The sequence below is a fragment of the Dermacentor andersoni genome, chromosome 1, assembly GCF_023375885.2.
Source record: "Dermacentor andersoni chromosome 1, qqDerAnde1_hic_scaffold, whole genome shotgun sequence".
Taxonomy (NCBI): Eukaryota; Metazoa; Arthropoda; class Arachnida; order Ixodida; family Ixodidae; genus Dermacentor; species Dermacentor andersoni.
Window position 1 is genome coordinate 131,706,425 of NC_092814.1, and position 13,919 is coordinate 131,720,343.

The 13,919-nt window shown below is 44.0% G+C and overlaps 1 protein-coding gene across 1 annotated transcript in view; it reads left to right on the forward strand.

The window, feature by feature from the left end:
- Nucleotides 1-13,919, forward strand: part of LOC126545880 (nose resistant to fluoxetine protein 6-like) — a 48,738-nt gene that overhangs the window by 13,245 nt on the left and 21,574 nt on the right. Inside the window, exons 4-11 of the mRNA XM_050193909.2 lie at nucleotides 314-398; nucleotides 4,327-4,418; nucleotides 4,502-4,681; nucleotides 7,909-8,002; nucleotides 10,270-10,356; nucleotides 10,474-10,636; nucleotides 13,142-13,224; nucleotides 13,574-13,696. Of these exons, the coding sequence (XP_050049866.2) occupies nucleotides 314-398; nucleotides 4,327-4,418; nucleotides 4,502-4,681; nucleotides 7,909-8,002; nucleotides 10,270-10,356; nucleotides 10,474-10,636; nucleotides 13,142-13,224; nucleotides 13,574-13,696 (907 nt within the window). The remainder of the gene's footprint in view (nucleotides 1-313; nucleotides 399-4,326; nucleotides 4,419-4,501; nucleotides 4,682-7,908; nucleotides 8,003-10,269; nucleotides 10,357-10,473; nucleotides 10,637-13,141; nucleotides 13,225-13,573; nucleotides 13,697-13,919) is intronic.

Consider the following 13,919-nt stretch of genomic DNA (forward strand, 5'->3'; position numbering starts at 1 on the left):
CTTTCCTTTCTTTGCTCTCTCTCTCTCTTGCCTTACGTGCCCCATTTGAACGAGGGAGTTGCGCGTGGCGGCTATACTTGTGGCGTCAGTCAGCGAATTGTAACATGGCAGTGTCCATACCTCTAAAGAGTACCCCCTGTTGAACGCATTTCGTGGTTTTTCGCCTTTGTGAAAGCAGTAACAGATTTTGGCGGCATTCCTACTACTTAAACACCGTGTATATTCGAAATGTTAAAGCAGTCTTGGTAACATTGAAAAGTATATTGCTTTATTGGTGCCGACCGGCTTTACATTCTTTTTTCACACGTTCCAGTGATACCACCTGCGTTTAATCTGAAATTGAGCAACTGCGTGACAAGTCTTCCAGTGCCACTAACCAATGGGCAAAAAGCGATATTGTAAGTATGCCACATTGCCAACTATCGCGCTTTCTTAATAGTTTGTTTGTTTGCTTGTTTGTTTGTTTGTTCTTCGCGCAAGATATAACGTATTCCAATGAGATCATCCGCGCGTCTAGTTAACTCTCGCCGAGAAGGCCTGCCGTCTGTGTGCTTTTCAAGCGTGAAGGACGCGAACAGCGGCATAGGCGTCGCTCGTTTTCCTTGCGACGGAAAACTTTCCATCAGCTGCGATAACAAATTATTCCGTCCTTGAAAAGGATCGCCCCGAGCAATACTTAGCTGCGTTTCCGCCTAGCAATATATTCCGATGTGCTCTCCGTTAATTTCGGCGGTTATTAGAATGCAACCGAAAACACACCTTTAAGCCACCTCGCGCAACGTATAGTCAGCTGCAGCAAAACTTTTTGGTCATTTTATTGGTGCTAGACTAGATAAATTCAGTACAAGGTTGGAGAAAATAACTTGATCTTGCGTGATTCTCAAGTAGCGCTATCATCTCTTGTTAATGGTAACATCAGTTCGCGAAACTTTGTTTCAGTTAATAAAACGCTAAACAAATTCACACAAGTCGCGCTACCAACCAAAATTACTTAATAATGTTTCAGTGTGTGTCTGGCCAATACAGTATCTCTGCAAGTGTTGCAGTTGTTGAGACTGCACGCCAAGCGTATAGGTAGAGCGTAACATCGAGACTTCTGCTGCAAGGCGAATTTCGTCATATTGAGACAAACTGCGGCTTGCGGTTGCCACATAGGTATGCCTCAAACTTCAACATCTTCATAATTGTTTGACATTTACCCTTACCTTGGGCTTAATATCCACACACATTGAACGCCAGCAGATCTTACGATATTCTGGGTCCTTGATTGCGGATCGGTAAAACGCGTTCCCAAAACACTTTCTGCATAAACTTTGCTGGGCTAGTAGTCCAAAATACACTTGTTACACCTCGAATGAGGATGCACAACATCGGCTATTAGAATGACCATGACACGACGCTGGAACACGACTTTTGATATGTGGTCTAATGAATTTGTCTGCAGTCCCTTAACCATCTCATCAAGGTCTTTAGGTCAACAGATACAAAGACTAGCGCTGTAGTCTCCCTCCAGAGATTTCTGGAAGCGTATATATTTTTTTGGCAAATCTTGAGTATAGTTTGTATCACCTGTTGTAAGCTGACTGCATGTGTTACATTTGACTTTATTCTATGTTCCTTTCTGTGCCTTACTTCATTTCGTGGTGCAGGTATATTGTAGCAACAGGCAGGTTTAGCCTGGCGATCGGGGCCATCAATTCATGTGCCTTTCGATGTCTTCGTGTCGTCTTTTCTTTCTTGTATTCAGCGTACTTATATTACCTGAATTTGTGTTTCAGTGTATCTTGCGTGACCTTTTTTTCTTCTGTCAGCTCCCTTAAGTGCATTTATATTACCCTTTTATCCTTCCTGTGACGTGCCTTTTGTTCTGTTCCGTCTTTTTCATTCGTTCTTACTATGTGAATAGAAGGCGCCGGTGCCACCAGCATTTCCATCAACATAATGTATTTAGAGGAACTGGAAAAAGTACTGCGGACATACTGTCAGTGTCTTCTCTGCGCGGAATAGAGTGTAATTTAATAATTAGTGCTTTAGTGAAGTGCAAATGCTGCAAACGAAATCCTAATAAATTCTCGTTAAGGAGAACTATATAAAGGGCGAAAAGTCGCTGTGAAGTAGGCTACAGATAAGTGAAACGAGGTAAACTAGCAATCTTGTGCACTTTTCAGACAAAGACAATGTAACTGAGCATAATTACAGTTAATTCACTCAAGATACCATTGATTCAAATGATTAATTAGACTTTCGCAAATGTAATTAATTGATTGATTGCAAAATTTTAAATAATTAGGTTATTTACGGCTTACCCCCTTTGTTACAATTTCGCGTCTGTACACTCAAGAAAATGAAGAATACATTGCAATACATTGTTTGAATACATTGCAATACATTGAATATTTACAATACATTGTTTGTTGTCGGTGCCATGTGACCTTCAAGGAATGTTCTTTTGGGGAGTTGTTGCCGAAGATGTTCAGCCCTATCCTCACAAAATTAACACTCGCGGCGTCGCAAATACTCGATATTCACGAGCAAGCCCCATGTTCCGCGGTTGCCATTTCGTCACGCCGCGACATGGATTGCTGTTGTTCACCGAGTTCTCACTTTGTTCCCTGCGTTCTCTTTGCAAATGTAAAAAAGTGACAGCAGCTTGGCGGGCAAGTCCGAACCTGTGCTCTGTAGTTGACCGCTGCTCTATACATTGCCACGTACGAGTCACTCCTCCAACCCGGCAGAATTATTAGCCACCTGTTGCGCGGTCTCAAAGTTGCCTCAATTCTTGTAACTTCTTTGCTGAATATTATAACGGAATCATGTAGTTAGTCGGCAGTTATTCAAAAAGAGTAACTAAACTACCGTGTGCGCTACCACTCCATAGAAGCATTCACTCGCTTACAAATTGACAAATAAGAAATACGGCAGACTTGTGCTACCTCGCAGGAATCACAACCCAATCACTATAGCGAAGCTACATAATGGGTGCAAAATTATCTGGCCAATGCACTCATTAATACGTTTACGGGAAACATTTCGGACGCCCGGCAAGCCCTGAGGTGCGTCGAAAACGCCACAATTTTTTACATTATCTTTTGGCTAATTCAATCATTGTACAACTTTCAAACTTCGTCAGCACGTTCTCGACTGTATTTGTACGATACTCTATTCGTACAAAATGTCCTTATCCGCCACACACAGTAGTTACGTCGCGGCGCTCTTGTACCGCGTCGAAGTAAACCTGTGCAAGCAACTGCAGAAAAATACATAATTTTCCCGCAGCGCACCTATTCAGCTCTCCTGGTTGTAACTTTGCCCACGCATCAGCCTCATCACCAGGTGCTCCTTTGTGCTTGTGTTTGCTCTTTTAACGTGTCTCCTTAACGTTTTACGCGTCTATATTTTCTTTTTCGAACGCTTCTGTTCTCAATAACAGCTTCGCTGTCAGCGTATAGTTACAAGTGAGCAATTACTTGTAACGCGTTGCGTGCCTTGCGCATCCAAAATATAATAGCAGTGGAAGCTATGACAGCTCGCACTAAATATGCAAAGAGTGCTTTCCGCAGAAACGTGAAAACTGCTACTTGTGGACACGCCGCACGAAAACTGAGCGTTGTTCGCTAGGCCGCATTTGTATTCAGCGCAGTTTTTGTTGATGCGGTACGGTGATTCAGGATATTGACAAAGGTGGCACCGGACCGACTGACTGAGCAGCCTTCAGTTTTCTTCCGCGGCAGTTTCCCTCGCCTTGGCCGTGCCTACCGTTCAGTATAGCATTAATACGAAAGGAAAGAGCTGCGCGGGTGGTCTCCTAGGTTAATACGACAACTGCTCTCATCTCAGGCTAAAATGTGCGCGATCAAACTAACTGGTTGCGTTGGAAAAGAAAAACCAGAGAGTGAAGCCAACAAACAGCAACGCACTTCCTCCTTTCTCTTTTTCTCTTCTTCTTTTTCTCTTCTCTTCTTTTCTTTGTGTGCTTTCCGGCTATATAAATATTGACTACATCTCGCAATTGCATTCACACGTTGCAGAGCAAAGGAAAAACCCTAGTGCGTCGATTGCAGTACTACTTTCCTCAAAATGTCTCAGGTAACGTAGTATAGCTTAGTTGTTAAAATTCATGGGTTGTTTAAAATAAACCTCACGAAGGGTCTAAATGGAGTTATCCCAAAATGATTGCTACCTTTTTTTTTTCTTGTGTGTGTGTGTGTGTGTGTGCACTGACCTTCGATTCTTACCCTCCCCCTTTTTTGTTCTTTTTTTGGGTACGACGCATCCCACTTAGATTCCCGTCTGTTTGTTGCTTTTTCTTTTCTTCTTCTTCTTCAGGATAACTCTAGGAGTCCTTGTCGCATTGTTGGCGATTGGAACTGTCACCGATGTTTGCGTGCGCTCACAACCCAAGAACAAAGCAGCATACGGTGAGAAAAGAGCCACATCTGCTAGAGAGCTGTGAAGTGCAACGCGAATGGCAGAAAATGACGTTCTCACCCCTTCTTTTCAGATATTCTGCTGAGGTGTCTCAGGGCATTTTCCCTCATCTCGAATACAAAAGTACTGCTACAAGTGGTCAAGGACAAAAGTTCCGACGCCTACACCCTTCGTTTCTTCCACGGATTGAGGTTCTTCAGTTTAACGTGGATTGTGCTCGGCCACTGTTACGGAAGCATATCTCCAACTTGGTGTAAGTGGTTCTGCTACGCCGTTGGAGTCGTGGGTTTTGAGTGTCGCAACAACTGCAGTCTTGCATCATTTTTCGATCATCAGATCCCCTTACGGTAGACTCCGATAACTGTCAAAATGATTGGCAATAACGTAGCGGATGTACTTTCATGATGTTGCGCCATATCATATACATTAGATGTGCGTGCGCTTGCTGAGTCTTAGCCAACAATCGGTAGGCAAATGATTTGTGGATTGGGACGCAGGCTATGCGAGACCATGTGATTCCAAAAGTGGGCGAAATCGTCCCTTTTGTGCAGCATACATCGCCTGCTACGCTTTTAACCAGACCTCGATGGGGTACTTACTTACATTAATGGAAATTAAAGTGGATGAAAAAACAACTTGCCGCAGGGTTGTGGGTTCGGTTCCCACCTGCGGCAAGATGTTTTTTCATCCACTTTAATTTCCATTAATGTATCGTTTCTTTACTTCATTTAATAGGCCCAAGTAATTTCCCCTATGTTGTCCTTGCATGGTGTCAGTGTTTGTTGGCTTTTCATGATATGACTAATAAAAATCGGGCCCCTCGGTTAACCCCCTTTCTTCTCGTTTATACATATATATATATATATATATATATATATATATATATATATATATATATATATATATATATATATATATATATATATATATATATATACATATGTGTGTGTGTGTGTGTGTGTCTGTGTGTGTGTGTGTGTGTGTGTGTGTGGGTGTGTGTGTGTGTGTGTGTGTGTGTGTGTGTGTGTGTGTGTGTGTGTGTGTGTGTTTGTATTTGTATTTGTATGTATTACGGTATGTGCTAGGCCACAATGCACTCTGTGAGAAACCTATCCAAGTGACAAAGCTGTACGAGACTTAAATTGTCTTTTTCAATAAAGCAATCTTAAAACGCCATAAGGCTTGAACTGGGGCTAGTTGGTGTAACATCAAATGAGGTTTTCTGCGGCGGTTCCCGCACGGAAGACAACATAAGGAAGGATGACTGTGCAAAAGGACAACTGCGCAGTTTTTCGTTCTTGTCCTCTATAGAGTAGCCTTTCTTGTGTGTGCAGAAGCTAGCGCATCAAACCGAGTTAGTTAAACACAGCATTATGCATAAACACAGTATGATTAGACGCACATACTACAAGGGTTCGCTTTGAGTCTAATGATCACAGCGAGTAGGCATATCGCTATCGCGGCGCGCTGGGCATCTGCGCCGACAGCTATAGTATTTAAGGAGGCCCTCAACCACCCCTCGGGCTTGGTGGAAAAAAAAAACACAGCCCGCGGATATCACGCGCTGCTGTGAACAGCTCAGCCAAGTTTTGCAGTCGTGCGCGGTGCGTGGAGCTCGCAAGCGGAGCGCGAAGTCGCCTTTTTTTCTCAAACGCCCTCTTTTCAACAGAAGCCTGCTCCTCACTAATTTCTGGGCGCTTTATTTCGTAATATAGCAGATTCTCATACGCGGATGCTATTGGCCAATAGTTCACGCCTATAAAGAAGGGTGTTTGGATCAGTGCGCTTTTTTGCTGCTGTTACTGTGTACATTGATCGACGCAGTTTAATGAACAGGCCGAAGTAAGCAAAAACCTGCTTTCGAATTTCAATAATGATTGCGCACTTCACGAAGAAGCTGACTATCGTCTGCACACGCTCGGCCACGGCTGCCCGCACAGGAATTAAACTTTCGCCACCCTGTTTATTGGCGTCGTAGCCGTCGGGTCTCGCTAATATTGACTAGTTTTGAACACTCGACTCGCCTATAACCACGCGGAACCTAAGGTCAGACCACACGCACGCTTGCCAGCGCGCGCTCGCTCCTGGCCGCTCCTTGTTAGACGCCTCGACATTCTTCGCTTAGTAATGAGCTGTCGACAGCAATTCGCAACGGGCAAGTGTGTATGGCTACTATCCGCGGGTAAAGCTGGAGCAGGAAAAAGCCCCTCCGCACCGCGTAGCACGGCCAGACTGGAGCATACGAGCGCGAGCGGGCACTCAAGCCCTGTCGTGCGCAAAGCAAACGCTGCGCATGCGCACTGCAGTTGCATGTAGCTGCGGTCCGCTACGTAGCGTAGATACCGAAGTCGCCGCGGGATGCTGCGATGAGTCCGCTGGCTGAGCGCATTGCGGCCCGTTGAGAACAACCGCGTTTGGCGCGTGATAGGCGCCAGTATCGGAAATATGGTGGCGTCTACGCGAACACCCGGAACCAAATTTAAGCTGCGCGCCACGGTGACATAGAGTAGGCGGAGCATTGTGGGCACGCCTCGCTTTGCCGTAGCCCCCGCAGTGCAACTCGTTGAAGAAGGAATGGAAGCAGCGTTAACGCGATCTTAGATTGCCAATGAACTCCGCTACATAACTCATTGAAGTACTCTTTGCTGCAAAATACTTCTGAAATTGTCTAATTTAACTGCAAATGCGTTTCTCAACTTCGATAAAAAGTAGTTCAGGGCCCCTTTAATAGATCAAACAGTGCGGTGTGCCTTCTGGGCATTCTGCGCCTGTGTACAGTGTTCAACATTTTTAACAACGCGCCCGTCAGCCGTCCTTTGTAGCTTCAACGGCTGTAGGCTACTCGCTTCTATTGAGGGTGATTGACCTAGTTACGTTAGTGGAGTATGAACTGAGCAAAGGCAGCGCTAACCTGAACAAAGCGCAAAAATATATATCTTAATAATGCGTGCTGTCTGAAACACTATTGTGCAGCAATTCGACATTTTGTGCGTCGCAAAGAACCAAGAGTAGTACCGCGGCTGTAGTCAACGCGGAAAAGTCGTTTGAATGTCTCTTCCTTGTTGTTGGGTCCACTTAATGAAGCTGAAGCAAGCTATAGAAAACTGGAATTTATTGCCTCATTCGTAGTTGCGCGATATATAGACGGAATGAAAAAAGAACAAATAAAGACGCGGTTGCCGTTGGCTAGCTTCCCAAGTTGGAGGCGAAGTTTGTTTGTGGTGCTCGGCGGCCCAAGTACAAACACATTCCAATGCCAACACTCCCACTGTACGCTTTGCGTGTTATCGCGTTGAAGTGCCGTCTAAAGACACAAAATTCCCCAGCGTACTTATTTGTCTATGGTGTTTTCTGCGTGTCTCCAGCAAGAACTTGACGAATAAACGCTTATAATAATTTTTGTTTTGGGACACCGAGTTGTTTGCTGTCGTCCTGCGCTCTGCCGCATAACTGAAGCTTGTTCTGCTCTTTTTCTTGCAGCGCGACTGCTAAACAACTTGCTCATGGCCCAGCGAACGCCAAGCTTAGTGGTTCCGGCGGCCTATGTAGCTGTGGACACATTCTTCTTCCTCAGGCATGTCAGCTCCTTTACGAAGTTGTATTGCTTTTAACACACGCTCGCTATTTATGGTCTTGCAGTTGAGGCTACCTGGTAAAGCATTTGCATCGTTCGAACACGCGTATCTGTCTTTTATTTTTGTCTCCAACTATAGTGTGCTTGTAGCGAAAAAAATGCTGTACGAATGCTGTCTCTTGCCGTATAAAGTGGCGAGTTTATCAAATTCTTTTCCTCGCAAAAGAAAAATACATTACGTGCAATTAGAGCCAGTAGGAGAAGCATGTTCAGCTCAGTTGTTCGCACGTCAAAAATTATATTGAGTCATGTCTCCTTGTCAGATGTCAACTTGTTTGTGTTAATGTCTTTTAAAGGCAAGGGTGCCGGTTTGTGATGTAAAAAAAAAAAAGCTGCTTGCTTTTTTTGCCTACAAAAATGACCACGGGTGCTACGGATGCAGTTGCCGGAACTGAATTTTCCACCTTTTATGGCAAAGACTCGATTGACTCAGGGTAGGCAGTCTCCTGACCTTATTGCTCAAGCTTTCCAGAGGCACGGAGCGACCTGTTAAAACATTATTGGATGCCACAAGGGTTTATGTGGAAGTACAAATTAGAGCAGATATTTTTACTTCCACATGAACATTTGTATTTTATGAACTTCTCAGCGGCATTTGATTTTGCGTATTTATGCTGTGTGTATATACTATACATGAGTTTTAGACTGTTGTCACTATATTACTTTCCCAGTTCTTTGTTTGAGACTTTTGTGTCGTTGGATGCACATCTGTCAGTTGAGTGGACACAGTTGCTGGCACCGTCAACAGGTACCAACGTCTCTTTGAACACATATAACGGCAAAAAAAAAAATACAAAACGAAAGAAAGAGAGGAGCCAGGGCGCGTAACGAGCTGATATTTCCAATGACTTCTTGTTGCTTCCGGAATTTTATGTGTTTTCTTACTTAAGTATATACTAACAGATTAGGCAAGTTCTGTTGTAGCACATAAGGTCGGAGAATGTGGGCCTCAAAACAGAGGGACGTAGATATTTGAGAAAATAACTACTTTTTCTCGCTTTCTTTCTTATGTCAAACAACTTTTTAGTACTGTAGTTCTGTTGAAACTTCGTGTAGGAGCTTTACCCTTGCATCCCAAGAATTCTTGTTCTTGTAGGCTTTTGAGCCTTTATCTTGTATGTGTATAGATGTAGGCAAGAATATAACGGACACGTAACGGCAAATAAAGAAAGAGAAAGAACGAGAGGAACCAAGGCGCTTAACGAGCTGACCTTTGCAATATATTCTCGTTGCTTCTGGAATTTTACACGTTTTCTCATTTAAGTATATACTAACAAATTAGGCAAGTTTTCTTTTAACGCATAACATCGGAGAAGATGGGCCTCAAAACGAAGGGACATACATTTTTTTATAAAATGACAATTTTTTTTCTCTTTCTCATGTCAAACAATATTTAAGTACTGTAGTTCTGTTGAAACTACATGTAGAATCTTTACCCTTCAATCCCAACAATTCAGGGTCCTGTAGGCTTCTCAGCTTCTATCGTGTCTGTGTATACATGTAGGCAAGAATATGGACTAGTCACTTTCTTTGATGAAGGAATCATGCGCTACGTGTGATAGATTCAGTGCGAACAGGACGGAAGAATGAGTGCTTCACCCTCATCGCTCGATGGTGTCAAGTGCAGTGTAGTCCTGTTCACGGTAAAGATATCATGAAAAGGTAGCGCTGAAATGAGTCGTTCTTAATATCAATCTTTGTCAAGTGTTCGATGAAAACTCGTCTGGCGAGGAAACATATTGGTGCGAAAAAACGTGCACTCGCCAAGAATAAAAGAAAAATAAAGAATGATAAAGAATAAACTTTAAACGGCGCTTGGAACAACACATGAATGACGTCGCCAAGGGCCACACAACCGCGAACGCCCTGGCGGAACATCCCGAACTAACCGGACACATCATTGACTGGGACTCGGCAGCCATCATCGCCAAAGAGAAACACTTATCTGCCCGTTTTTTTTTAGAATAATTTTACGTCCAATCAACTAGACGGACGATAAACAGGACGCGGGGTAATCTTCCCGAGATATACACCCGCACGCTGCGCCACCTCACCCATAAACAGCCGCGCGCCCATGCTTACTTCTTCATTGTGATCAAGGGACCCGTACGGGGCCCGAAACGTCTGTTCTTTATTTTTCTTTTATTCTTGGCGAGTGCACACTTTTTGGCACTAATATCAATCTTCGAATGTCTGGTTCGTTGCAGTGCGTTCCTCCTGTGCTACACGATATCAAAACAAAAGAAACCTGCCATCGTCGTGTTCATATTCGCGGTGATCCGACGGTTTATAAGGTAAGCCCTCGGCCTCTGCGGACTGCACAAATTTGGCGAACGGCGAGGTGCCCATTCTATAAAACAAGATGTGCTGCCGCCAAGCTTTACAACGCAGCTTATTCACAACTCTTGCAGGACCATGGTGCCGGTATTCTTCCTTCTCATGTGCATGTACTTGCTCCCGGTGATTACGTCTGGACCAGACGCAAAGAGTTATTTTGAGAAGTTCTACGACGAAATGAACCGGCTTTGGTTGGACATACTACTTCAGATTCAAAACTACAGGAAAACTGCTTTCGTAAGTGTTCGAAATGTAATTGCAGATTCTTACTGTTCGAACTTCGATGTACCAGATTTTGCTGAAATAGAGTAAACCTATGAGCTTGTAAAGCCGCCTTAGCGCAAGCTCTTGGGCCAATTGGGTACTGTAGCCAAAGCTACAGCACCCAATGGTGGCCACAGTAATAAGCTGACATGTATGCGTACGTTTCTTTTCAGCCTGTGGTTGGTGTAGGTTACGTTTGAGTTTGCAAGAGAGAGAGATAAAAGGAAGGCAGGAATGTTAACCAGTCAAGAGTCCGGTTGGCTACCCTGCGCTGGGGCAAGGGAGAAGGGAAATAGAAAGAAGGGAGAAGAAGAGAGAGCTGGGGGCAGGAAGACGTGCACGGACAGCACTACAGAGTCAAAGGCGCTCGCACAAGCCAAACAATCTCAGAAAGCACAAAAGTGCCTTCACTGCCTTCTGAACCGATTATGGGTGGGGACGGTATTGTATTGTATTGTATTGTTTACCCAGAAGACGATCATCTAGTTAGCTAAGAACTCATAACAGCTATCACTGTAAAACTGCCTTCAGACTGCGTACGCAGTGCGTAGATATTTTGCAAGAAACGCAACCGCAGAATCAAAGAACGTAACTACACATTTTGTTCAGACTGCCGTAGTATGGTGCGTGAAGAGGTCAACGGTCGGATTAGAGGCGAGCGCAGTTGTTGGTAGGCCCGCTGCATTTACGTCAGATTCAGATACGCTGGGATCAGTGGGCGCAGTATTTTCGGTTTATCCTTTTTCGGACAAGGAACTTACTGTATCCACTGCAACGTCTGGCTTATAGACCGGCGGAAGCGGCAAGGGCTTTTGAGACGAACGACTTTGAGCGCAGCGACCGTACTTCTGCTTTCGAACGACCAGCAGCATTTACGATTATTGGATTACTGACGCCCAGGAGCATTAATAAAACAAATAGGAGCATTGCGAACTTTACGACCGCACTGTGATCACAGCAGAATACAAAGAACTCGTGGTCTTGTAGACTTGTACAAAATACTGCTTATATGCTCAGGCTTCTTCGTTCAATGATTTCTGTTCGCGTGTAATAATTATCTTAGTTATTTCTACTGTTATCTCTTTGACGTGCAAAAAATAGATCTACAGCAAATATGGTTGCTTTATTTATTTATTTATTTATTTATTTATTTATTTATTTATTTATTTATTTACTTATTTATTTATTTATTTATTTATTGTGTTTAACATCCCAAAGCAATCTTGGGACTTAGAGAGACGTTGTAGTGGACGACTCCGGATTATATATTGACCGCCTTGGATTCTTTTAACATTCAGCCAAATCGAAGAACATGAGCGTTCTTGCAGTTCACTTTCATCCGGATGTGGCCGCCGTTTCCAGGGATGCTCGTGCCAGGCAGCAGAACATTCTGGCTATATAGCCACCATGGCAGGTAGCAGAGCAAATAAGGCTGTAAACGGGTAGTCTTCTGTTATTCGATTTTGAGCAGATGAAGGCACTAAACCCCTCAAAATTTACCGAATAATGAAGGCAATGAGTGGTGATAAAGCCCTTTTTGTGCAACAAGTGCAGAGCTATAATAAAGATTTTGCAATGGCATTACTTCTATGTAAGGCACGTTTTTCAGGCATGACCAGCTGATGAAGCAGGCGCTGCCTGTGTACCAATCAAAGACAATGTTTTTTTTTTTCTGGTAATATTTATGCGTTTCCCTAGCACACGAATAGGCTTGCTAAAAAATATGAATCCTACGAAACAAAATGACAGACTTCTGAAATTATTGCTTGCTTAAAGTTCATAAAATATACTTAATACACGCTTTTAGTTCAGCAGCTCTGGTAAATACGCCATGCATTATTCTAATTCACTCGGCTCTCATGTTGAATGTTCCTGGAAGAAGCAGAAGCACTTCGCAGAGCGAACAATGGGAAACAACAGCCAGAGATGACAAATAGGCCTACGCTATAAGGTCTCGCTTCCTTGATGAAACGAAAACCGAATATGTGGCGATATCGCCGAAACTGTTGTGGGCTTGCGCAGTGAAGCAGCTGCACTGCGGCACGTCAGTAGCAGGTGAATGCAAAACTTCCTTGTTCTCTTAGTGGCGAAGTAGCCTTATTCGTACTGCAAACTGAACCCGACCCGGAACACTTCATGGTCACGTAGCCGATACCGCCAGTGCTGGTGCTTGCCGTTCCTCTCTCCGGAAGGCCACTGTCGCCTTGTTAGCCTTAGACAACCTCTGACTGCAATAATGGGACAGGAGGGTCCCTGTGTACTGCTACTACTTAGCAAAACACGCAGACTGCCGCTCGTCTGTAAGTTGTTATTATCTTGCAATAGGGTACCTGCACTTAGAACTGAGCAATATAATTAACAATCTCACTAATGTCCTAAAAGATAATTTTTAGTCAATTTTGTCACTCTCACATTGCGAATATTGTTCTCATGGCTTCACGGTATTTCTTGTTCTTTGTTCTTCTACCTCGTTCGCAGTCCATACTGGTGCACCTGTGGTACCTTTCCGTCGACTTCCAGCTCTTCCTTATAAGTCTCCCGATAGCCATCATCTTGAAAAAGTACGTCCTGCTAAAGCTGTAATACAGCCACAGCTAGTTCCTAGAGTACAGCCTTTGTAAAAAGAAACAAGGCAGTTTAGCAGAGAGCCGCAGCTGACTACGAGATCTCGGGTCAGCCTCCTGTTGTAGCAGCTCTTCTTAAAGCTCCGTATGGGGAGGCGAACCATTGTCTCACTCGCCAAATTCTGTCTCCAGAAGTTCCACACTCCCCAGCACCGCGCAGCCGAGATTAATCAGCGATCAAGCACCTAGTAGCTACGTTTCTCTTGCAAAGGCTGTACAACTGCTAGAAAGACGTGCATAGAAACGTGCTAGCCACTTCAATCTCTTGTATTCGTTTTCATTGTAGCCGACAACGCTGGGCGATTGGCGTCTTCATCTTGCTTTCTATAGTAAGTTGCTCAATCTCAGCATGGCAGATCAGCGGAACCCACAATACGCCTTTCGTGATTGCTATCACGGAAACAATGTCGTAAGTAATGAATTTTTAATTTCTTTCTAGTAGTAGCAGCACTTCTGGAGAAAACGCTTTTTGGTGCGTGCGTGTGTGCGTGCGTGTGCATTCGTGTGTGAGCGTGCATACGCATATGTGTGTGTGCACGCGCTGAACTTATTATGTCATTGGAGAAACTCTACCGGCAAAGATAACAATGATACTATTTTAACAACTACCTCTATTCAGAGTGTTCGCTCTC